General features: G+C 35.5%; 4 protein-coding genes across 7 annotated transcripts; 1 reads left to right on the top strand and 3 right to left on the bottom strand.

Moving 5' to 3' along the window:
- Nucleotides 1-754: 754 nt before the first annotated feature.
- Nucleotides 755-6,501, bottom strand: INH3 (inhibitor-3). 4 transcript variants are annotated; one of them, XR_016064117.1, is made up of 5 exons: nt 6,035-6,501; nt 3,845-3,907; nt 1,519-3,630; nt 1,297-1,338; nt 755-1,170 (listed from the first exon to the last, which is right to left on the bottom strand). XR_016064117.1 is itself a non-coding variant. In XM_011098417.3 (2 exons), the coding sequence occupies exon 1, from the start codon at nt 6,452-6,454 to the stop codon at nt 6,074-6,076; it is 381 nt and encodes a 126-aa protein (XP_011096719.1). In that variant the 5' UTR covers nt 6,455-6,501; the 3' UTR covers nt 755-1,170; nt 6,035-6,073. The 4 variants fall into 4 exon arrangements, 1 of the variants encoding a protein (XP_011096719.1); XR_016064116.1 differs by lacking the exon at nt 3,845-3,907; XR_848927.3 differs by lacking the exons at nt 1,519-3,630; nt 3,845-3,907.
- A 1,210-nt stretch (nt 6,502-7,711) lies between these two features.
- AMK2 (adenosine monophosphate kinase) lies at nt 7,712-11,581 on the top strand. The gene is made up of 7 exons (XM_011098406.3): nt 7,712-8,067; nt 8,162-8,260; nt 9,624-9,752; nt 9,913-10,047; nt 10,357-10,503; nt 10,618-10,692; nt 11,128-11,581. Exons 1-7 carry the CDS (start codon nt 7,864-7,866, stop codon nt 11,230-11,232), a joined length of 894 nt encoding a protein of 297 aa, XP_011096708.1. The 5' UTR covers nt 7,712-7,863; the 3' UTR covers nt 11,233-11,581.
- A 776-nt stretch (nt 11,582-12,357) lies between these two features.
- CCR4 (CRINKLY4 related 4) lies at nt 12,358-15,016 on the bottom strand. Its single transcript, XM_011098395.3, has one exon. The coding sequence runs from the start codon at nt 14,918-14,920 to the stop codon at nt 12,584-12,586; it is 2,337 nt and encodes a 778-aa protein (XP_011096697.1). The 5' UTR covers nt 14,921-15,016; the 3' UTR covers nt 12,358-12,583.
- Nucleotides 15,017-16,009: 993 nt separating this feature from the next.
- On the bottom strand, nt 16,010-20,426 carry LOC105175791 (Leucine-rich receptor-like protein kinase family protein). Its single transcript, XM_011098384.3, has 4 exons — nt 20,227-20,426; nt 20,002-20,103; nt 16,670-19,373; nt 16,010-16,530 (listed from the first exon to the last, which is right to left on the bottom strand). Exons 3-4 carry the CDS (start codon nt 19,269-19,271, stop codon nt 16,163-16,165), a joined length of 2,970 nt encoding a protein of 989 aa, XP_011096686.1. The 5' UTR covers nt 19,272-19,373; nt 20,002-20,103; nt 20,227-20,426; the 3' UTR covers nt 16,010-16,162.
- Between the last annotated feature and the right edge of the window lie 4,187 nt (nt 20,427-24,613).

Below are 24,613 nucleotides of genomic sequence, written 5' to 3'. Positions count from 1 at the left end.
TAACAATTTTTTCGCCTCTATTCACTGTCAATATAAATCAATGAAGATTCATGTGTATTATCGGCTTCTTCTATATTGTTAGTATATATAACAATATTGAAAGGAGAGAATAAGAGAAGAACGAAGAAAGTGAGAAAAGAACGTTAACAACAAATGTTAGAAAAATATATAGTAAGTGAGAAATATAGAGCAGTGGTTGGGATGAAAAATAATAATAAATTACTATTATGGATAATTTTTTTTTTTTGAAAAAAAAAATTAGAATGAATTAAAGGGCAAATAAAGAATAAATTAGGATAATAACAAAATTGGTACGATCAAGGGTTCTCTTTTATAATAATATAGATGAACACTTTCTCTGAAAAAAAAATATAATAAATTAAAGGATAAATAAAGAGTAAATTGGCACAATAAAAAAATGATAGGATGAATATGTTTTCTTTTTATAATAGTACTGATGTTACAATAAAACTAGGTCAAGAATGATAAATGAGCATCATTAAAACATAAATAAATCCATTATTACATGATCGAACCTAGCTATGTCTATAATGTTCTAACTAGCCGCACCAGACATACGTAGTAATGTCCATAATTTTCTATACTTCCACATGTTCTGTACCAAATCGAATCAAAATGTCAGGCACGAGGTGTTTGAGATTTGTGTCGCCCTCCACAGACAAGAGAATTAGAGTTCGTATGTCAAGTGAGGTGTTACATTAAATAAAACAAGTTGACACTGACAAGGAAAAGATGAACAATATGTAGGATCACTATAGTGTCCTATGAACTCAGGTGTCACCGGACAAGATAATGGAGTTCAGGCCTCAGGCCCTACAATATACCATTTTATCAAAGCGCAATATTGGGTCGGATTTGTAAATCCATAATGAGTGTCAATCATCAGATTACTGCTATAACTCCTCCATGTCTTAAAACAAATGATAACTCTGAAAATCATAACTTAAGCAATTACACATTATAATATTGATATATTGGCTGAACCATGAGACGATCGCGATTGCCGCAAGCTCTCAAAGGCCTTTGGATGAGTATTTCCCGTATAAACCGACATCTATACCTCATATCAGCAACACAACTCTACTAAAATTTGCAATCTATCAAAACCCCTCCTAGAAAAACAATACCGATGAATCTTCGAGATGGATCCTGGAAAGCATGAAAAAGTTACATGTCTTAATTCAGTCACCAAGTGACGCCAGAATCACAAACTTCTCAATACAAAAAATGAACTATCAAATAATTCAAAAGTAACCAAAATAGGATTTCTTCTACCTCCTCTCCAAGAATTGTCTGCAAGCAACTAAGCATTGATATCTGAAAAATGTTAAGTGTAGTCATGTTCACAACAGCCTATTCAATAATCCAATGCCCAACTAGTTGGAAGAAGCAAGCCTCAAAAAATAGACAAATAACTGAAGAAATAAAATAAACAAATAGACTAATAAAATCATTTAAAAAAATCAGGTATATGTGAAATATCAAAAAGGAAATTACCATCAAAGAATATCTAGATCCAAAAGCCTACGAATAATAATGCAGTGAGGGCAAGTGGGCGGCTTCACCCTCTTGTATTGGATCACAAACCCACACTTGCACCCAGTTTGTCTCTTTACCCTAACCTAATGAGGAATCCACTAGTAAATAGATCTCACCAATAGGTTGAAAAACCAACATCTATCGGCTTCCACAAAACCACACTTCAAAGAGCACAAAACGCATTTACAGAGCCCATGGTAAAAATTCATGTGTAATAATAGAAAAACTTGATCCACCCAAAAATTGCAGTTTCTAACGCAGACCAATACTATAATGTCTATGTATGCAATTTTATATGCTAAAATAGTGGAATAACTACCTAGAACTTCAATATTATGCTGAATCATCGTCACTCACCCGCCAACTTTGACAACTCATCCAATGACTACATGACACATGTTAAAGTAATTAACATGCCAACTTTATGCCAATGAAATAATGTAATTCAACAACTTCAAAACAAACCACAAACTGACATCCAAAAGTCATAAACAATTCACCATCAATTTGTACCCAAAAATACGGAATTTCATTGGATGGATGCGCTAGTTTTCTTTCTCCTACTTTCAGTTCCTTTTCCTCTCGTTCTTTCTCTTCAAGCCATTGATTCTCTTTCTCTTCAGAAGTGTTCTTATGAATGGCTAGTGTTATTAGGGATTTGAGCCCATTAGGTAAACGCGTCCAAAGTTTTAAGAATACAAGGTACTCATATTAACTGATAACACATCTTGTTCACTTGTTATAGGTGTCAACCATCAGATCATAGCTAAACTTCTTGACATCTTATAACAACTAAATCTTGAAAATCATAATCCAGGCACTTAATTATAATAATTACCACATCTGAACTCCTTGATGTCTCATAACAACTGATACTAAAGATCAAAACCTAAGCACTTGTACTCCAAAAGAACAATAAGGATGTAAAAAATCGTTAAGCATCCAACACGAAATAATTACAGATGCTAACCATTAGCCTAATTATACCATGCATATCTTAATCTACATAGATACCAAAAACAAGTATAATAAAATAACTGCTTAACCTAATTTGGCATCAATTTTTCAACAAAATCATCAAACGATTATTTAAACTAATAGCAGATCTTGTCAAGTCATTATTTGTGTCCATCACCATATTACAGATGAACTCCTTAATCTTGTAACAACTATCCTGAAAATCATAACCTAAGTATGTGCTATTATTTTTATCATGCCTAAACTCCTTGATGTCTCATAACAACTACCTGAAGATCATAAACTAAGCATGTGTACCATAGTAGTCAGTGGCGCACGGCGCACAATGGAGCCAAGTGCTCCTGGAGCCATGGCGCACGGCATGGCGCGCACCTTTTCGAAGGATGCGCAAATATAAGAAATAATCTATATACTTATGTAATTAGTATTATTTTTACTAGATTAATGTATAAGGAGTTAAATAAGACATTATAAAACAACAAATTCAACATAACAAAACTTCATATAAGATCGCAAAAGTCCTAAAGATTCAAATACAATCCTAAATAGTTTATGAAAAAATAAATAAGCCTAAATCTAATCATGTGACAGAACAACCAATGCACTCAAAGATTAATAAAATCACATCAATTTCAATGATTCAGTCGGCATAATTAGAGCTTGTACTGCTGTACACGCCAAAGATTAACACTTCATGAAATTAGAAAAAAAGTCATACCATAAATAAACAGCGAACAGCAGCGGCAGGCTACTATAGAAGAGAAGAAGAGAAAAACTAAGAAGAAGATGCGTTGGCTAAGGAATAAGAGAGAACTGAATAAAGAAGAGGGAAGAATGAAAGTTACCCATGCATGCAAAGTATTTAATTTGCTGAAATTCCTTTTTTATTTAGGGTTTTCTTTTTTTTTTATTCATAGGCCTGGGCAGCTCAGCCAGCAGCCAGGCCGCCCAGGCCCTCTTTGTCATGGTGCGCCTGGGCAGCGCCGAAATGGCACCCAAGCGCGCGCCATGGGCGCCGTATGGCGCGAGCGCTGCGCCTCTCGCGCAATGGTGCGCGCTACAGCGCGCCTTTGACTACAGTGAGGTATACTCCTGAAAAGCAATAGGAATGAAAAACGTTACAATCCATCACAAGATAACAAATTCTTACGCATAGATCTTCAACCTTCGCCTAATGATACCATCCATATCCTGATCTAACTGAAACCGAAAACAAGTAGAATGAAATAATCACCTCCCGTGACTTGGCATCAATTTTCTACAAAATCATGCTATGATGATTTAAGCTAATAGCACAAATTATTACCTCAACATGGGTGTCAACAATTGGATCACAATTGAACTCCTTGATGTATTATAACAACTAATCCTGAAAATCATAACCTAAGCACTTTCAGCATTATAATTACCACATCTAAACTATCATTGATGTTTTATGATAACTAATCCTAAAGAACATAACTTAAGCACTTACTCTCCTGACAAATAATAAAGATGTATAAAATCATTAATGTCAAGTATCCAACACAAGTAATTACACATTTCTAATTTATTGAAGGATCCTCAATCTTGGCCTAATGGTACCATCCATATATATTAATCTCTAATGACACCAAGAACAGGCATGAAATGATCATTGATCTAATAACTTGGAAACAATTTGTGTACAAAATCAAAATATGACTACTTAAACTAATAGCGGGATATTGAGGAATGTAAAACCATTAACCATCCACACAAATAATTACAATCTACTCCAAATAATCCTTAGCATAGCCTAATCATACCATCTATATTGTAATCTCATGGGTATAAAAAGTAGGTAACAATGAAATAATTGCTTAAATAAATTGGTATAAACTCTCTTACAAAATCATAAAATGACTATTAAAACTAATGGCACATGTTGTTAACTCATTATGGGTGACAACCATTGTATCACAACTAAAATCCTCCACGCTTGTAACTAATTCTAAAAATCATAGCCTAAGCACTTATACAATTATAATTATCACATCCAAACTCCTCCTCTCTTATATCAACTAATCCTGAAGATCATAACCTCAGCACTTGATTTAAAACATTATAAAAATCACATCAAAGCTCCTTGATTCACCTGTCCTCCATAAAATCAATAGGAATGTATTAAAACCATTAATCATCCACACAAATAAATTACAATCTACTCCACATGATCCTTAGCCATAGCCTAATGACACCATCTACATTGTAATCTCATGGATATAAGAAGACGTGGGTAACAATGAAATAATTGCTTAACCAATAACTTGGCATAAACTCTCTCTACAAAATCATAAAATGACTATTAAAACTAATAGCACATGTTGTTAACTCATTATGGGCGACAACCATTGCATCAAAACTAAAACTCCCCCACGCCTTGTAACTAATTCTAAAAATCATAACCTAAGCACTTATACAATTATAATTATCACACCTAAACTCCTCCTCCCTTATATCAACTAATCCTGAAGATCATAATGTAAGCACTTGTATGCATTGAACAAATCAGAAAACCGCATTCCGAAACTTTATATAAACACACTTATCTCATTTATATGGACTTTCTCGATTTATCCAAAATCATGATTTCTAGGGCAACTGTAAAATGATGCATATATGATTCAACTAGAACAGTGAACAGCCGCATTCCTCATTTGTATATAATATATCCCGTTTCTCAACTCAATGCATAATACAAGTTTCTTGATTTACCTAAGAATCATTACTTCTAAGACACCAAAATGGATAATGATTCCACTAGAAAAGTGAAAGGTCGCTTTTCAATAATCACAAACTTACAAACTCTTGCAAGTTGCAACTCCTATTATGTGCTCTAGAGTAAGACTGTTATTTAGTCTTTAAATGATAATCACTTGCAGTCAAAAGTATAAATCAGTAAATGATCTATATTTTAGATAGAATTCCCAATAAAGAAAAGAATTAATTTGACTAATTCAACTGACTTCAGTCAACTACTGACCACTCGCCTTTGAACTAGGAAGTCGTAAATCCGATGCTAACATGCTACAAAGTTCCCATTTTCCAGAAATTAATTAAGTTCTACGTATTTAAATATTAAAGATCCAAACATACTTTAAACTCTAACCACATGTTCCACTAGCAAAATAATGATGAAAACTCTATAGTTTACTCAAAGGCTAACAATCATCAATTTACAAAAACTTAAGTTGCGTACCAGGATCATAAAATAATTACCAAAGGCATGCACTAATTTACGTAACAGAGGTGCGATGTTAAAGAGGAAAAGCTCACAATAATAGGTGTAAAGAAATAACATATACATGACTTCAACTACATCCAAACTTCTTTTTTTCTTCAACATCCCAGTAATTTACATTAAGACCCACACGATCCCCCAAATAAACACATCAGGAATAAAAGAAAGAAGTGAAGAGGATCGAGATCATGATAATTCCATCATGATCACTGTAAAATCCAACAATACACTTACAGAATCTAACAGAACGTCCGCAATCAATCTATGACCGACTCACGGAGCATGGCAGCAGTTTCCATCGCCTCCATGATTGTGGTTATGTTTTTCATTGCTATCTCTTCCATTATTACGATGATCGTGATCGCAGTCGCCTTCGACATCAGAATCATCCTCATCAAAAGGCTTTTCCTTGTGAAAAATACAGCACTTCTTGGAGCTCTTTTTGTTCATAAACTCGTTGTCAACGGTCCCTTCCTTCCACGAAACCTTCTTTTTAGGACGCTTCAGTTTCAGCACTAAAGAATCTCTAATCTGCGGCTGCTGTTGATTGGAGGATGACCCCGTTTCAAGGGTTATGGTGGTGGTGGCAGTGGCCGCACCGGGGGTGGTTGAAGAGGAAGGGATTAATTGCCGGGTGATCGTCGGTCTCGCCATTGTTCTGGATTAGGGCAACGCCCAGATTGGATTTCTTGTTTTGGGAATAATAGCGTCCTTTATAGGCGGGCGTAAGTCGGTGGAGCGGTTGGCGTTGACTTCTTGACCAACGGTAACATTTCCGAATTGTAATGCCACTTTTGCCCCTTGTTGTCTACTTAATTACCTTTCTATACAATACTTCCCTTTAATTCTTTGAAAAATACTTTAATTACTATAACTTTTAATAATATTGACATATGCTTTCTTATACATATTTTATGGCTCAATTTAATAATTAAATTACAATAACATACATATATATTTTTCTAATTTTAATTTAACTTTTTATGATAATAATAATTTTTTTAAAAAATAGCCAGACTAAGTATTTAGTCAAAAAACAATTGATGCACTCTTCCCTTATATTTCTTTTTTTTTTTTAATAAAGTTCAATTCGTTATTATATCTTTCAGTAAATTCAACTCAAAAATTAATTTAATATATAAATATATTAAATTAATAAATATATTCAAAAAAAAAAAAAACAAGTCACTACTATTAGAAATAAACTATGTGCTCATATTCACAAAACTTAAATCCATAACCTCTTTATTACCATTCAAACAAGCCTCGTAGTTGTATGTTTATATTTCTAACCAGGGTAAATATATTTTGGTTCGTAAATATTTTGAGACACGATTTTTGTTCTTAATCTTTTTAAAATATTATATTTTGGTCCAACCCTTAAAATTGGGGGTAGAGTTAAACAAATTTTGAAGAACAAGGGTGTTCATCAACTTTTTCATCTTCCAAATCTTTCGTCGTTCGACCATATTCCATCGGCCCACTACCATCATTTCAAGTGCCCATCCTACACTTGTCTTTCTGCGCTCTTACCCATCGTCAATCAATCCACCGTCGACAATATCTCAACTTTCTCCCTTTTGCAAAACCCTTGCCCATGACCCCTTCTCTTCTCCCCATTTTTTGTTGCGTCCATCGTCTTTTGCCAGCGCCCAACCCTCTTTTCACGTCATTATCTGAAATACGATTGTATTCTGATTCTATTAATTTTAATCTCTCTCTTAATAATTGGACCAAAATTATAATATTTTTTAAAAAATAAAAACTAAAATCTTGACTCAAAATATTTAGGAATCATTATTTACTCATCTAACCATAAAACTGTTGGTGGAACCTATGCCTATGCCACGGTCTGGAGACCCGCTAAGGCTACGAATGAAACCCGCTCCAGACCCGGTCACTTTTAAACCCGCTCGTGCGCAACGTGGACGACTATCCGCCTTTCTTGAGTTCTTCCTCACACTGCTCGTTTCACACTTCTCTTGCGAAATTTGCAATCTGAGCACATAAATTTGGGAAGAATCTGAAATTAAGAGACTGATAGAGGCATTCGAAGAAGGTCAATGGCTTCTTGCAGTTGTTATTCTGTGAACTTTACAGCCCCATCTTTCAATCCGAACAAGCCCTTAACTTCCCCTCCCAATCAACTTCTCCCCATTTCAAGATTTTCGTCGTTTCAATCGAAGCTCCCCCTGTTCTCTCTCCATTTAAATCAAAATCTATCACAAACCAATTTCAGGAAATCAAGAGTTGCTCCTACTTTTCTGGTAAAGAGCCTTTTTTTGGTCCCCTTGTTGATTTCAGTTGAAGTGAAAAGTATGGTAGTATTCTTAATGGATTGATTGTTTGTTTACTCAACAGCTTGTTGCGTCAGGGGAAAAGGCGGAGCCCTTGAGGGTGATGATATCAGGTGCTCCGGCTTCCGGTAAAGGAACTCAATGTGAGCTTATTACTAAGAAGGTAATTTGTTTCTTATATTTCGTTTTATTTGTTTCTGTAGTTGTTTTAAATTTGGTAATACTGGATTGATGTATTACACTTTCTAGTGGTTAACTGGAAGTTGGATTTTTCCTCTCTTTTGTTTGGTCTAAGCTCCTTCTGTTTGCTGATTGATTGATATGATACTAGTTATTGATGATATTATATGTAACTTATTAAATAATAATAATAAACATTTATGGTTTATTTATTGTAGCTTTGATAATATGTTTAAGTACTGTACCTCGCATTCTTTGCCCTGTATTGATGAAGATTCAGATTCTGATCATCTCAACTCCATCTTGGTTCAATACCATATAGAATGGCTAAGATTTTCCAACAGTAGATGGTCAACCCTGGTCGAAAGTTGAAACCAAGAACTGGATAGAGCTCCAGAACCAATTCAGTAATGAGCGAAGGTGAGTTGAATTTCATTTGGGTGGAATCTAGATATCTACAAAAAAAAGCTGATTGTGAAAGCAGGTGATGCTGGGGTGTAAAAACATTGTTGAAAAAACTTGACCACATACCATAGGATTCAGAGAAAGTGGCATGCAGCAAACTATGATCACCCTTGGTTCTATGCATATAATGTCGTTCCAGCAAGTGCATCTGGTATGAATTTTTTCAAGGAGTAAGGCTGCAGGGCGGCTCATAAGCATTATCCAAAATAAGAATTTATTGAAATTGAATGATGGCGCTTTTTCATCTGAGATATAGTCTAGGGCTGATTTATACATCATGGGGTGGAAGACCTAAAAACATAGTTGCGAATGACGCAGAATGGTGCGCACCATGGCTCTGGAGGCACCAACCTATGGCCATTAATCTTCTGCGGAGATGGGGTTTGGCCTGGTGATTCCATGGAGGGCACAGGCGCCTTTTCTGTTGTTGCCCAGGCGTGCACCAGCTGATAACTTAATTGGACATACTGCAATTAATAACCTGTGGTATTTTGCAAGAAGAAAATAGCCTGTTGGTGGAAATGGACTTATTCCCCAGATGTTTATCTTCTGTGTGTTCAGACTTAGTCACACAAATTTGACCTGTAGCCTTGCTTTGTCCAGCTCTTACTGAAACAACATTTGCTATATAGACCACATGTCTGGTAGTTTCTAGAATGTAGTATTTTCTAGAGAATTGGCAGTTTGTGTCTTTCGTCTCTGGCTGATTCCATGAGGCATATATTGATTGATTTGATGCACAATATTACCATTCTATAGATTTATTTCATTCCTTTATTACATAACGTTATTTCCTTTTTAGTCTTGGCATATCACTTCTCTGGTTTCTTGTGATGAATCGCATAGTGAAACAACTTTTATTGAATCATTTTACTTTGCAGTATGATTTGGTGCACATAGCAGCTGGAGATCTTCTCAGGGCTGAAGTTGCTGCTGGCACAGAAAATGGAAAGCGTGCAAAGGAATTCATGGAGAGAGGGCAACTCGTCCCAGATGAAATAGTTGTCATGGTAGCTTTCTGTACGGACATACTTTTCTATTCCTTTGAAAATAATATAAATAATCCAAAAAAATGGAGGGAACAATTTAGAAAAAAAAAAAGAAGAAGGACAGAGATAGAGAGCTGATCATACTTCTGCAAATGAAGTTGTTATCTCTCTTTGGTTGTAGATGGTCAAGGAGCGTTTATCAGAGCAAGATTCTCAGGAGAAGGGTTGGCTTCTGGACGGGTATCCAAGGAGTGTATCCCAAGCAACTGCTCTCAAGAAATTTGGGTTTGATCCAGATATCTTCATTCTTCTTGAAGTGAGGTTCTGCTGTTGGTCTTGGTACTCAATGATTATCTGATAACTCTTGAATTGAATGATAATATTAATATTCTTAACCTGATAACAATTAATTTAAACAATAATGTTCTTAACAATGTTTAAGCATGTTATGTGTATAGATGATCGCCTTTGTTCTCTATATTTTCGCATTTCCTAAAAAAACCTTTAGTTTCTTCGAGTAGTTTTTAGGTCGTAAAGTTTCACAATGGTGTATTATTTTTTCAACTGTTGTAGTTACCTTTGATTGAACTGTTAAATATGTATGAAATAAATGACCATCTAACAGGTCCCTGAAGAGATCCTTGTTGAGAGAGTTGTTGGCCGCAGACTAGATCCTGTTACGGGCAAAATATACCATCTTAAGTATTCTCCTCCAGAAACTGAAGAAATTGCTGCAAGACTTACTCAGCGTTTTGACGACACTGAAGAAAAGGCATATCCGATACTCTTGTCTTCTGAATTATCTGTATCTTTCTAATTTCTGTTCTATCCTTTTGAATTAGCCTCCAACTCAGACTTAATAGTTGATGTTGTTTTCTGTTTTCAGGTTAAGCTGCGTCTGCTCACTCATAACAGTAATGTGGAGGCCGTGCTTTCAATGTATGAAGATGTAATAGTTAAAGTAAGTAATGTACTTTCTTTTCTTCATTGTCTAAAAAAGGCATACACTTTCTAACAATTAGAAGTTTCATATATTTTCTCATCCACCCACTCAAAAGAGGGGGAAAAAGGACAACAGTAAAATAAAGGGAAAAGAATGACCAAAAATTTGCAGGTTCGTGACCGAAAATGGTCTTGATTTACTAGGACTAAGCAAGTATCTGTTACTGTAAAGTACACCATATTAATTGATATCTTTTCCAGAAAGTTATGACCCCTATGAAAATTTAGGTTTACTTGGATAAAAAATGCAGTCCATTGTAATAGTGCGATTATTCATTATAATGATTTGTTCTCATTTCTTTCAATGAAATAACTGTGGTCCATTTTTTCGTTTTGTTCCAGTTTATATACCATCCGAGTTTTTTTCAAGAACTTATTTTCCGTTTGTCTGCAGGTAGATGGAACTCTCCCAAAACAGGAGGTATTTTCAAAAATTGACAATATATTGACAGAATTACTTGAAAGAAAGGAGGCTGCCTTGGGCTCACTGGCTGCATAGAACAAGCTCAATTTGGAAAAGTCACAGAATGGCAGAAAATGAGAGGTATTACTGCAAACAGGGAGGTAAACGTATATAACATTGATGTCAAAATCATGGTGAATGGATCAAAGTTTCATGTTTCTATGTTGGGATGATGAGAGAACAAATAATGGCTTCCTTTTGTATGCCAATGTGCCAATTGATACCAACCACCGGCAAGTTTATGTATAGGTGCAGAAGCTCTCTGATGTAGTGCATTGCTATTTTTCCCGTCTTACATTTTGTCCCTTGTAAAAATATTTATTGTCCGTCGAAGGCACGGGTATTGGTGAGAAGTTGCATTTTTAATGAAAAACATGCTTAAAGATATCGCTTCGTTACTGACATTTTGATCCTACAATCCCCATCTTTATTGGCATAAAGAATATCTTAGAGACATCAATTTTCTTTTGGTTGATGGATCTCAATGTGTCACAATAGTTTGATCCTACGATCCTCATCTTTTTAGGCATAAACAGCATATCTCCGGTAGGTTGTTTTTTCTTTTGGTTGATAGATCTCAATGTGCCGTGTATCATCCAGTTAATGATATTTATTCAAGAGCTGTTCTCTGTTCCATGAGTTCCTCATTTATTTGATTGTCTGAAAGACTTAGCGAACACTTTAATTTCCTTAATTGTCATAGACTTGGTCTAAAAATCTTTCCTAAACGTTTAAACTTGCTTAGGTCATTGTAATTTGACAATTTCTTTTGCAATGTTTTATTCCTTTTCTCCTCAAGACTTTTTATTCAGATTATATGTATATGGTGAATCAGTTAGGTCTGAATGATTGCTCCATTTGTCTAGAAATTTTGGTCAAGAAACATGCACGTGGTCCTAATTTTTTTCTGAATTTAATTTTGCATAACAAAAAATGTTATCAGATTAACTGCCTATTCATGAAGGCGACATCCTACTTCAAATTGGTGATTTCCAATTTCAAATTTATTTGTCTTGCTTTTGACTTTTGCCTTGCAGAGAATAACAAAATCTAATTGCGTAGACATTAACAACTAAAAGAGAGCTTAAATTTCAAAGCTCTGAAATGAATATTGCAGATGAGCTGTGCTGTGCTGCACATCTCATCATTATTTGCAGTAGGTACAATGTCACATTTACATACTCCATTACTTCACGTAAAATTGTTACAACCATTGAAGAATCTGGTACATTGTCTGGCTCAAAAAATGTTGTATCCACACTGTTTCTCTAGGCATTAGCATCTATGTACAATTGTCTTATTTAGACCCTTCGATCTGATTCCTTTAAAGTTTTAACCCTATTGCCATCTATGTAACTCCGTTTAAAAATAAAAATAATAATGATAACTACGTTGATGAAGTAGTGGTGGAACGGGACAACACCGGAACCGCCAAACACGCCTCCAATGCTCTATCTAAGCTATCTACAACTTCGCACATTGTTGGCCTATCTCGACCTTCCGGCATTACACAGTCTGCGGCTAGATAGCCTACGTAGGCCACTGCCTCGATCTCAAATGGGGTCGGAGGTGGCACTCTTGGGTCCAAAACCCTATGAATTTCATCCTGTATGATATATGGGACAACATAATCCACCACATTTCTTGGCACACCATTCTCATTCTTGTGAATTGCCTTGCACCCTGATAGCAATTCCAGCAATACTATCCCGAAACTATAAACATCACTCTTGGTTGTCAATATCTGCAATCTATAGTACTCCGGATCCATGTACCCCATGGTGCCTGCAGCACGTAATGAGAGGTGGGACTTGTCGTCTTGTGGGCCCATCAACGAGAGGCCAAAGTCCGATACCTTGGCTGACCATGTGGCGTCGAGTAGTATGTTGGATGACTTGATGTCCCGGTGTATGACACGTGGCACAGCGTACTCATGGAGGTATTCGATCCCTCTGGCTGCATCAAGGGCTACCTTTATTCTTGTAGCCCATGACATTAGAGGAGAACTTTGTAACTTGTGGAGATGATCAAAAAGGGTGCCGTTGTCCATGTACTCATAGATGAGCACACGCTCGTTGCAGTCCTCACAATAGCCCAACAATCTAACAAGATTCTTGTGATTTACGCGTGATAAAAACTCAAGCTCATTCAAGAATGCACTGTCCTGGTCCTCTTGGCCGCGTTTGGTGGCGCCTGCATTAGATGAAGAGGCTGAAGCTTCAGCTCTCTTGATTGCCACGTTGCGGCCGTCATCCAATATAGCATGATAAACTGATCCAAAGCTGCCAGTGCCAATCTTGTGCTCCTCTGAGAAGTTGTCTGTGGCTTTAAGTAATACTTCCAGGGAAAATTCCTCTAAGTGACCACCATTACCCATGCTAATCAAATGGCTGAGCTTCTTTTCCAAGACTGGTGGTGTTGGTTGAGGTTGTGGTTGAGGTTGACCTGTTTGGTCACTCTGTTGAGGCGACGAGCCTCCCTCTTCCAAGCGGCCCGAATCATGAATCCTGCTGCCGCGGATCTTGAAATACCTTGAAAACAAAAGGATACAGAAGACTAATAACGAGAAAGATCCCACACAACCTACCACCATAAAGGCCACCATTTTGCTAGTCCATTTTTTGCTACTTGTTGAGGATGGCGCTGGTGGCACCATTTGTGGCGGCAATAGTGGTTGTGGTGCTGGGGGTAGACTTGTCTGCCTATTACAAGGTTGACATATCATTAGCCCTTGAGCACAATATTCACCAAAGTTATATAAAGGCCCACAAGGACACTCATTTCTAGTTCTACAAGGACCCGGAACTACATCATTGAATACCAACGGATTTGAATCAAAATCCTCATTGCCCCAGCAAAACAACGAAGAGTTTTCCATCACAACACCGCAAAAAATCCTCCTTTTCGCTTCAAGGGCAATAAAATACTCATCCCTCAATGATTCAGGCAAACTAAATCCATTCTCTCCCCAGCAAATCACTGTTCCATTAGGCCTCAAGGCACAGCTCCGATTCTCCCCCAATGCAAGTGATGTGAACTCACCCTGAGGCTTTTCCCCAGCCATATGGCCCCAACACTCAAGACTACAACCAACGGAAACGGCGCAGGCATGGTGAAAACCAGCTGCGACCCAACTAAAATTTCCCCTAGGAACATGATCAGTGACATTACTATCACTTCCTAAACACTGGACTTCACCTGATGCGGTCAAGCCGCAGACAAAATTCTCTCCCACAGAAGGACTTGAAGAGAAACTGTTAGCAGTGTAGTTGAAGTCTTGCCGTGGCCAGCATTGGAGGGAGTTTGAGCGATTGACTAGACCACAAATACGGGAATTTCCAGAGTCTAACTCTGTCAAAACTGGACCGATATAAATTCTTTTGTAACTCATGTTGCTGCCAACAGTTGAAAATCTCCAGCAAACCATCACAGACATGGAAGAAGGATGGAATGAGCTCAAGGCACAGACAAAACCATTTCCACCCACAACTCCGGAAACTGATGGAAGTTGAGGACTGAGTGGAACTTGAACTCCCTGAGGAAAACTGGTGCAGTTGAGAAATGAAGATGGTTGTTGGTTATAACCAACAGACCGTGATATTGCACATACTAACGTTTGATTAGCAGTTTCAGATATTGCAACGGTGGAAAGTGAATAAATGAATGGCAAAAGGGCAACAAGGAAAAGGACCAAAAGGGAAGTTCTTACAGAATGAATAGCCATAGAAATGGTGTGCAAGAAAGTGTTTTCATGGTGGTGATGCTAGAAAAGAGCAAGAGGGTTTCGGAGAATCAATAATACTATGATTCTTGATTATTCTAAATTTGTGTGATGGATTTAAGGGAGTTGGATTTTAGGAAGAATCAAAGAAACGCGGTTTTGAGAGAGTGTGAGGACCAAAGACCAAGTCCCCAATGAATAATTTGAAGGGCAAGAGCGCGTGGTCAAAGAATACAAGGCAGGGTCATCCTGGAAAACAGACATTCTTGTTTTTCTTTTTCCCTAAAAAAACTAAATTATGGAAATTACAAGAAAATTTCTGTGGGTCAGTCTCTATCGTATATTGCTCGGAAACAAACAATTTGAGATTATTACAACTTTTTAAAATTTTACTAATGACACTTACATGGCCTATAATATATGATCTACTATTATAGGGAGACAAAAGTCCAATTTTAAGTACATTTGATGAGTACAATAATAGTCTTTTACTAGATGATACCTCAGTTCTTGATCCTATATAATGGAAAAGGCAATAATTTGTCATTGTAACTAAACGGCAAGAATCGGGACATTGAAATAATCATGATGACAACTCTAATTCTGTCGAGTCCAACAAAATCATTTTTCACAAGCATATTATAAGTGTTTCAGCTGGTATGATGTATGGAACATGCATTTAAATACCGAATCCGTATAGAAAAACAATTATGAATTTTGAAAAGGAGAATGGGTGTGTATGATCTTGACTTCGACAGTGATTTCTTCATTGTTTTTTCCATGTATGACAGATCATTAGCAATGCAACCACACATTTGTTCTTGTGCTTAAAGTAGTGGGATTTGGAAGTGTGTGTCCAACGACTGCAAGAATCTGGAAGAGCTGAAGACCGGGTAATATATACAAATAGTAAGTGGGTAGTCTTTGAAAGGATAGCAATTTTTCTTATTTCTGTTATTTGTTTTCGAGTTTGCATCTAAAATCCAAGTGATGATCTAAGTAGTCTGGCTCTTTGCCTGTGGAAATGCATTATAGGACCGCGTGCATTAGCTGTAGAGCAAAATCTGAGCATATGGACTGAATAGTAACATATGTATAAGAATATACTTCCATTGGGCTGGAATCTGAAATATTAATTGTACAAACTACCATCATTCATCCATCCATTTGGGTTGGAATCTGAAATACTGATTATACAAACTACTGTGTAAACAGAATAGATAGAAAACATGCTTAGGAGAGGAGCTAGAGATAAGCCTTCTCGTTTTTTACGAAATTGTCTGGAGACCTGAAAGAGCAGGGCTCAGCATCGATGAGCATCTTGACGACTTCTTTCATACTGGGCCGCAGATTTGGGAGCTTAGAAGTGCAAAGTGTGGCAATCTTTAAGACCTTTATCATGTCGTCTTGAACTAGCTCGGTAGCCACCTTATGATCAAGAATTTTTTGCACGTTTTCCCTGTTGTTGAGGTGTGTAGAAACCCAGTAGACTAAGTCCTTCCCTTCTCCATAATCCTCCTCTATTGGTTTCTTTCCGGTCACTAACTCCAACAGCACGACCCCGAAGCTGTACACGTCGCTTTTTTCGGTGACTTTGATTGAATATGCCATCTCTGCATGGAAGAACAAGACACATACTTATAGCTTTTTAATCGATGTTAATGTTGCATATCCTCATGAAAGAAATAATGTAGCACATTTCGAGTAATCTAATAAGCTTCTTAAGAAGGTTTGAGGGTCTTGAGAACTAACCTGGAGCTATATAGCCATGGGTGCCTGCAAAACAACTCAACTCTGATCCCCCAGGGGACACTTGATCAGCCACCTTCGCAACACCAAAATCAGCTATTTTTGCTTCATAATCCTCATCAAGTAATATATTGGTGGATTTAATGTCTCTATGAATAATAGGTGGGCAGCAATCAAGGTGTAAGTAGGCGATTCCTTTTGCGGCACCGACTGCAATTCTCCACCTCTGGTACCAGTCTAGTTCTGCCCTTCCAGCCTTAATTTCTGTGTGAAGCGCCTGAAATAGGTTGCCATTCGCCATGTACTCAAACACCAAGAAGTTTGAACCTCCCTTCATTAGACAAGCATATAGCTTTAGTATATTTCTGTGCCTAATCTTTCCCAGAATATCCATTTCTGCCTCCATAAGTTTCACTCCACTTCCTTTCCATAGCTGCTTCACAGCAACTGTTCCGCAACCTTTCTTCAAATCCACCCGGTAAACTTTTCCAGTGCTTCCACTACCAATTAAATTGTCTTCGTCCATGTCACATATTTCATCCACATCAAACTCCAGTTGTTGGAAGTTCTCGAGCTTCCAGTTTGAATTAATGCCCTTTTCGTCTCCAAGATGCTTGTCTGCTTCACTGTGCTTGAAGTTCCTGTAACTCACAAGCAGTAAGCCGCCTAGTAAAACGACCAAGGCAAGCAATATCACACAGGACATAACTAGTTTATTTTTCATGAAATCCTTGTGACCGTTTTTCCCATCACAAAAGCCCAACTGTGAGTTCACAAACTTTGTGCCACTTTCATCATCATCAATGCAAAGTCCCTTGTTTCCAAGAAATGCCTTGTCACCAGCCACTGTCAAAAAATAAGGCGGAATGCTCCCTGACAGATGGTTGTTCGACAGATCAACAGATGACAGTTTCAGCTTGTCGAAGTTTCTTGGAATTGGCCCAGTGAGTCTGTTGCTTGAAAGATTCAAAGAGTTTAATGAGGCCATCTTGGAGAAACTACTGGGAATACTACCACTAAGAAAATTTGAAGCAAGATTTAAGTCCACCAGTCTAGGACAGTCAGCCAATTCTGAAGGTATTAATCCAGTTAATGCATTTGCTTCCAGATACAGAGATGCTATCTGCTTTAAAGCACCAAGTTCTGATGGAATTCTCCCGGAGAAGTTATTATTATCCAAGTAAATTCTCTCCAGTTGTGTAAGCCTCCCAATCTCTCTAGGTAGCTCACCTGAAAATCTATTGTTTGACAGCATTAACTCATTCAGCTGCAGTGCAGCCCCAATGCCTGTTGAGATCCCTCCAGTGAAGTAATTATCACTAACATCTATGACCTGGACATTAGGAAGTGACCAGATGCCATCTGGTATCGTCCCGTCAAGCTGGTTCTGGCTGATCCTCAACCGTACCAAAGGTTTACATTCGGCATAAGTATCTGGGAACCCCCCAGAGAAATCGTTCTCCAAAGCAAGCAACTTTTCTAAATTCCCATTCTCACATAAGTATTTTGGGAATGCACCAGAAAATTTATTTTCAGATATATCGATACTATTTAACGGTGAATACCGACCAAGATTTTGAGGAAATTCTCCTGTAAAGCTGTTCCTGTAGAGAGAGATGGCATTTAGATGCTGCATGTCCCCAAAGCCTGCTGGGATTTCTCCAGAAAAGTTGTTCTTGAACAAGTGAAACACAGTTAACTTCTTTAAATTGCCAAGCTCATGAGGGATTGTCCCCGACATTTGGTTTGCAGATATATCAAACTCCTCGAGAAGGGTCAGATTTGCTAGTCCTGCTGGAATTTCACCAGTCAAATTGTTCTGATAGAGCTCAATCTTGAACAGATTTTTCAGCTTGCTTATCGACGTTGGGAAGTTCCCAGAAATCTTGTTCTTGCATATATCTAGTGTTCCCAGCCCCTCCAACTCAAAGATAGACTCAGGAATTTCTCCAGTCAAGTTTGAACCAGCTAGGTAAAGCCAGTACAAGTTCTTCAAGTTCCCCAGGCTCTCCGGAATTTTACCCTCATTGAAATCATTATCGCCAAGGCCTAACGAAACCAAACCAGTCAAATTTCCAACCCAACTTGGGAATGCCCCCGAAAAACTATTATCTGATAAATCAAGAATCTCCAAGTTTGTGAGCATGGAAAAGTCAGGAACGCTGCCGTTCAAATAGTTATCGGAGACGTTCAAAACTTTGAGGTTTATGCACTTGCTCAGTTCACTTGGAAGAACCCCTGAGATCAAGTTTGATGGTAATACTAGAGAAGTGAGATTTTGCAGCACAGAGAGTGACGGTGATATATTTCCTGAAAGGGACTTATTGTCAAGTGAAATCTCAGTCACCAAACCAGTTTCTTGATCACAAGTAATTCCATAAAAATGGCAGGGAGAATCTGATTCTTTCCATGATTCCAAGTAGTTCAAAGGATCAATGAGCTGTCTCTTGAATTCTAATAAGGCTTGTGTTTCAAGCGTTAGGCACATGGATAAGTGGAAACCAGATAAGAAAATCAAGAAAATAGTCAGAATTTGGAGGGAAGGGGATTTTGACTGTAGGGCCATCTTTTGCAAGTATCGGGAGGGGCATAAGAGTCTACTCATAAGGGGCGACAAATCCAGTCAGGATCTCTATTATTGCCATGGGTGCCCATTTCTTGGTGAACTACAGGTGTAGCTCAATACAAACAGTAGCAGACACAAACTCTGCACCAAATAAATGAGGTCAAATAAACAAATGTAAATGATAATTCTATTGCCAGAACTAAAATATTATTTATTACCAAAAGCAATTAACTTTAATAATACCATTTTCCTCAGCTAACAATGTTTCAAAACAGAAAATTCTAGTGGAATGTTCTCAAACATATCTGGCTCCAAAGTGCCAAAATTTTGCACTTTCAAGAGAGAGAGAGAGAGGAGAGAGAGTTTTAAGGTAATGTTAAGATGTCAAATTTGTAGTAAGCTGCGGATTACAACTAAGCAAAAACATATCTCCCTTTTAAGCAACTCAAATAAACAGCAGCAACTCACTATCTTTTTCCCTAAACAACCAACAAAGAAGCCTATACCTATCCAGCCATCTCAAGTCTTAATCTTCAACCAGTAATATTACTACAGAAATGAGAAAATTTGACAAACAAAATTAATCCCAAAAACCTGCACCTGTTCAATGCTTCAGTTCTATGCATAAGGGTCATGATGATCTTACACATAATTGAAACATACAGATTATAAACATGAAGATGCATATCTACAACCTTGTACTCCAACTCTCCTAAACACAATCTTAATTCTTGTAGAGAAAACATTAGAAAGTTCAAGGAAAAACTACCTGGAATCCTGATGAGTGCAAGGATTTCAAGTTTCCTGCTCAAAACCCTTTCAACTCTAGCCAAAGCTCAAACTTTTCCTCCCAAGAACCATGCAGCTGAAGCTATATAGTCACAAAGTACAACCTCAGAATCAGGCAAATCCCAGAAAGGGTTTAATGAAAAAGCAACAAGAATCCCACATATATATATATATATATTAAGGAAAACAAAAGGGTTCAACAAACCTTAGAATTCTTGAACTATCACAAGCTTCCCACTCAAGGAAGAAACTAAAAGAAAAGGAAGAAGAAGAAGTTTGTTGGGAAATTGATGGGATTTTAGTACATGTAAAGGTGAAAATTAAGTGGAGCAAAATGGAGTGGAGAAAAGACAAGATAAGGAGGGGGTGTGATGGATCATCATGCATACATACATAGTATATACATATTTAACACAACAGGACTATATATCTGAGATCACACTCTAATATTTCTGTGTAATAAAATGACAAAATAGTTAAAGAAAACCTTTTGTTTAAATATATGTATATGTTTGTGATCACATCCCAAACTGCCAAAAAGCAAAAAGGGTTGATGATAAGGACATTATTTCTTTTGAATTTGATTCATTAATTATAAATAGGATTGATTGATTAGCTGGATAATGTGTTATAATACTCCAAATTAGGACTACTCATGTTTCATTCCTGCTGTCTCACATGACCTCCTTTTCTTTGTTTTCTTTACACATTCTTGTATTTTTATTTATACAAATTATTAATTAAGAGAGTCGTCCTGCTACATTACCTAATCAAATTTTAAATTTATATGTTTTAAATATAATTAATGACCAATTATGTAGACCAAAAGAATATCATTACCATCATAATTAAATAATATTAATAATAAGCATTTTTTTCAAAAAAAATTATTTTTTATTTATATGCTCTATATATACTTAAATTTGAACGTCTGAAGTACTTAAATTTGTTTCAACATCATCAGGACCCTATTTTTTCTTTTTTGTATACAATAAGAAAAAAAAAAACATATATATCATAGTAATTTCCAACCCAATAGAAATAATAGGCAAAATTGCACTTTAAGGAAATATGAAAACACTACAAGAAATTACGATAACAGTTAAGAAAATTAGAAATAAGAGTACATTTATTGATAATTAGTAACAAATTTAGCAAGGAATATGAATTTTAAGTTGATGCAATTTCAAAATTAACATTTAAATGAAATATTTCTTTAGTATAATTAAAAAAAGAATTAATAACATAAAACTTCGCAGTCAGCTTTATCAAAAAAATTGAGAAGTTCACCAAAAAAGTCTCTTAACAAATATTTTTTTAGTAAAATTTCTAACCAAAACCAACAATATAAAAATTTAATATTAAAATCAACAACAAATTAATTATTATATACATACATGACTTAATATTAAATTCCATTATTTTGTAATAAATTTATATTGTTGCTAACAATGTGATTTTTGCCGCACGGTGAGAAGTGTCAAATTTTTGTTTTGAAGGGTTTCACGGGTCATATATATGTATATAGGGTGAATAGTAATTTATCCTCTTATGATATTGCAAATGAGTAAATTAGTCTCATAAAAAAGTAATAATTTATCCCTCCTATATTTTTTAAAATGAAGCAATTACCTCCTTATTTAAGGAGGTAAATTGTTTCATTTTAAAAAATATAGGGAGATAAATTATTGTATTTTAAAGAATATAAGAAAGTAAATTATTGTATTTTAAAAAATACAAAGAGGTAAATTATTATTTATTTTTCATAAGATGATAATCCACTCATTTATAATATCACAAAGAAATTATTTGTATATATATATAGGCAGTGGGTGGGGGTGGGAAGCAGCTGACCAGCGTCAACCCAATTATATGTGGTGCACAAACTAAGAGTTGCAATTATTTGATGTGACAACAGTCCATCCATCAGGACAGGGAGCCACTGCTATGTATCGCATCTGATTATTGCTCTGTCAGTGGAACACGTGCGTGCGTGTGTGTGTGTGTCTGTGTCCTGCATTTTATAATAATAACACCTCACTCTCACTCATTTTATTTATTTATATTTTCCCCTCAAATATTATTCCTCCCTATTTATTGCACGCATCATTTATTTTATTCTGCACATGCAAAATAATTTAGTAAGCTTTAACTCTCCCCCAATCACCCATATATATAAATCAATATCCTAATTTAAATTTTAAGATAATTAATATATATTTTTGAGTTAATTATACCTAGACCCCTTTAAAAATTTGAAATCACATGTTCCTACAACTAAGTTTTAAGATTATATTTACGCTTTCCCTGAAAATTCACAGTTTACGTCTGGCCCCGTTTCGTTATAGTTTGAACAAAACATGACCAACATTTTTCGTTCAAATCTAACGAAATGGAGTCATATGTAAAGAAAGAATTTTTTAAGAGGGTGTAGGTGTATTTTTTTAAATTTTTTTTTTTTTGAGGGAGGGGGAGAGAAAATATAATTTGATATTTTTAAAGGGAGTCTAAGTATAATTAACTATATATGTTTTCTTGATTTTAAAAATATGCTAATGTTTAAGAATTAATTAGGCTCGTAAGAACACGGCAAAATATTCATATAGATGCGTGTTTATTTCATTTCTACGAGTTTGTTTATCGTTGCTAAAAGATCATTTTATTTAAATGTTTAAGTTGTTAGATAAAAAAATAATTTAATATTGAACGCATCCCATTCAAGAATTAAATTTTTGAATGAGATGGGCATTTAACAATCATTATTTTTTAAAATGAAAACATTAAATCATTAATTGATATAATAATATGTAATTATCCTTTCTATCAAAATAATAAAAAAATAACTAATACCCTTAAAAGAGCATAATATTAATATTGATGGAGACAAAGAATGTTAATGTAAGAAAAAAGATTCTTTCTTGCATTGAAATTCATTAAAATCTTAATCTTCTAGAACATGTCGTTAAAACACGTTTTATTTTATTTTGTTTTCAAAAGAAGGCATCAAAAATCGCTCTTTTGCTACTTCCAAACCTATTTATTATATCATTCTTCTATATGCTTTATTTAAATTGACCCATTACTTATCTCCACACGACCCTTTTCATCGCCTAACATTATACATCTCAAATTGCTATTTCAGTGAGCAATTGAAAATAAAGAATAGTGAAAACACGATTTTCGATATTCTTGAAACCTGAGACTGAAAGTAAAAAGTAATTTATATTTATGAATGTTTTTCTTAACATAATTATCAGTTATTTAAAAAAAAAATGAACCATAATCTTAATATAGGTAAAACAGGTTTGAAATTGGCTAAAATTTGAACTATCTTAAAAGTCTGCAAAACTTGGCCCAAGAATACCCTATCACGGTTGTAATATTCTGAAAAAAAGTATCAAGCCCAAAAGATAAATAGAAAAAATACGTGAAGTTGATTGAAAAATAGAAAAAATTAAAGAATTGCTAGGACGGTGGCTGAATTGATGGAATTTCGCGTCGAATAACGGCTCCTCACAACAATATTAATGAGAGATTAAATTCTCTTCTTGAAGACGATCGAAGCAATGTGTGGTCCGTCCCATAACTCCTCGATCAAAATTATGGCGAGTTGAAGTTTCGCCGTGAAACCACACAATCAAAGCGCTAAACCTTCGATATACATCTACCCCTTGTTCTGCAATGAATTAATTAGCATCTAATTATTACTAATTAAATTCTTAATTAATGGGGTTTTAATTAGGAATTGATGATTAGCTCTAATTAGGTTATCCATTGCAAGGGATATCATAAACAATTTTAATTAGGTCGAACCAATTTGTTTTACCTTTGCTTTTCTTTTTTACTTTTTGTAAAGTCAAAAGTAAGTAACCTTTTTCATTTAAAAATCATAATAATAATAATAATAATTGGTTTGTTTGTAAGATTAATTTAAGAAAAAAATGGGAGTACTATTTTAAGTAGAAGAAAAGCTTGAAAACTACTTACCACATATTCTGAATTTGGTCTCAGTTGTTTTCTGCTGTCCTAACCTTGACAACAACAACCTCCTTTCTTAATTAATTATTCCACTCCTCATCATTCATTTCTCTTCATTACAACCTAATTATTACAAATGTTCGACACTACGACAAGAGTAGGATTGTAAATGATTCGAGTCGAGTGCAACACATTATTGTTCAAATTTAAAAAATTCTGTTTGATTATCAATCTAATTGAGCTCATATTTTCAAGTATATTTTATTATTTTCTCATTAATTGAATCGAGTTTGAAAGTTTATTAAACAAAAAAAAAATTATTTAAGTTTGGTTTGTTAAGTTCGACAAATCGAGTTTTTATCAATCGATTTTAGTCGAGTATCGAATGGTTTGATTTATTTTTCAATCCTAATATCAAAATAATAACTTTAAAATTATCACTAAGAATATATATTGAGTGACAATATAATTCATTAATGATGAGAATTTAAATTAAAGAAATAATAGTAGCAAGGTCATGACCTAAAAGCTTAATTACCAATTAATTATTTGAAGGTTAATATTAATTAATTGGGGTTTTGCATTATCTTCTTGTACCAAAGACCAACTCCCTT

This window comes from Sesamum indicum, linkage group LG2 (assembly GCF_026168435.1).
Source record: "Sesamum indicum cultivar Baizhima isolate 11 linkage group LG2, ASM2616843v1, whole genome shotgun sequence".
In the NCBI taxonomy this organism is placed as follows: domain Eukaryota; kingdom Viridiplantae; phylum Streptophyta; class Magnoliopsida; order Lamiales; family Pedaliaceae; genus Sesamum; species Sesamum indicum.
This window is presented reverse-complemented; position numbering and strand designations above follow the sequence as displayed.

Coding starts and splice junctions, on each gene's coding strand:
- INH3 (XM_011098417.3), bottom strand. CDS start 6,454: ATGGCGAGACCGACGATCACCCGGCAATTAATCCCTTCCTCTTCAACC.
- AMK2 (XM_011098406.3), top strand. CDS start 7,864: ATGGCTTCTTGCAGTTGTTATTCTGTGAACTTTACAGCCCCATCTTTC. Junction 8,261..9,623: donor GTGAGCTTATTACTAAGAAG/GTAATTTGTTTC, acceptor TTTACTTTGCAG/TATGATTTGGTGCACATAGC. Junction 10,504..10,617: donor TTGACGACACTGAAGAAAAG/GCATATCCGATA, acceptor TTCTGTTTTCAG/GTTAAGCTGCGTCTGCTCAC.
- LOC105175791 (XM_011098384.3), bottom strand. CDS start 19,271: ATGAGTAGACTCTTATGCCCCTCCCGATACTTGCAAAAGATGGCCCTA. Junction 16,531..16,669: donor CCATGGCTATATAGCTCCAG/GTTAGTTCTCAA, acceptor TCTTCCATGCAG/AGATGGCATATTCAATCAAA.
- CCR4 (XM_011098395.3), bottom strand. CDS start 14,920: ATGGCTATTCATTCTGTAAGAACTTCCCTTTTGGTCCTTTTCCTTGTT.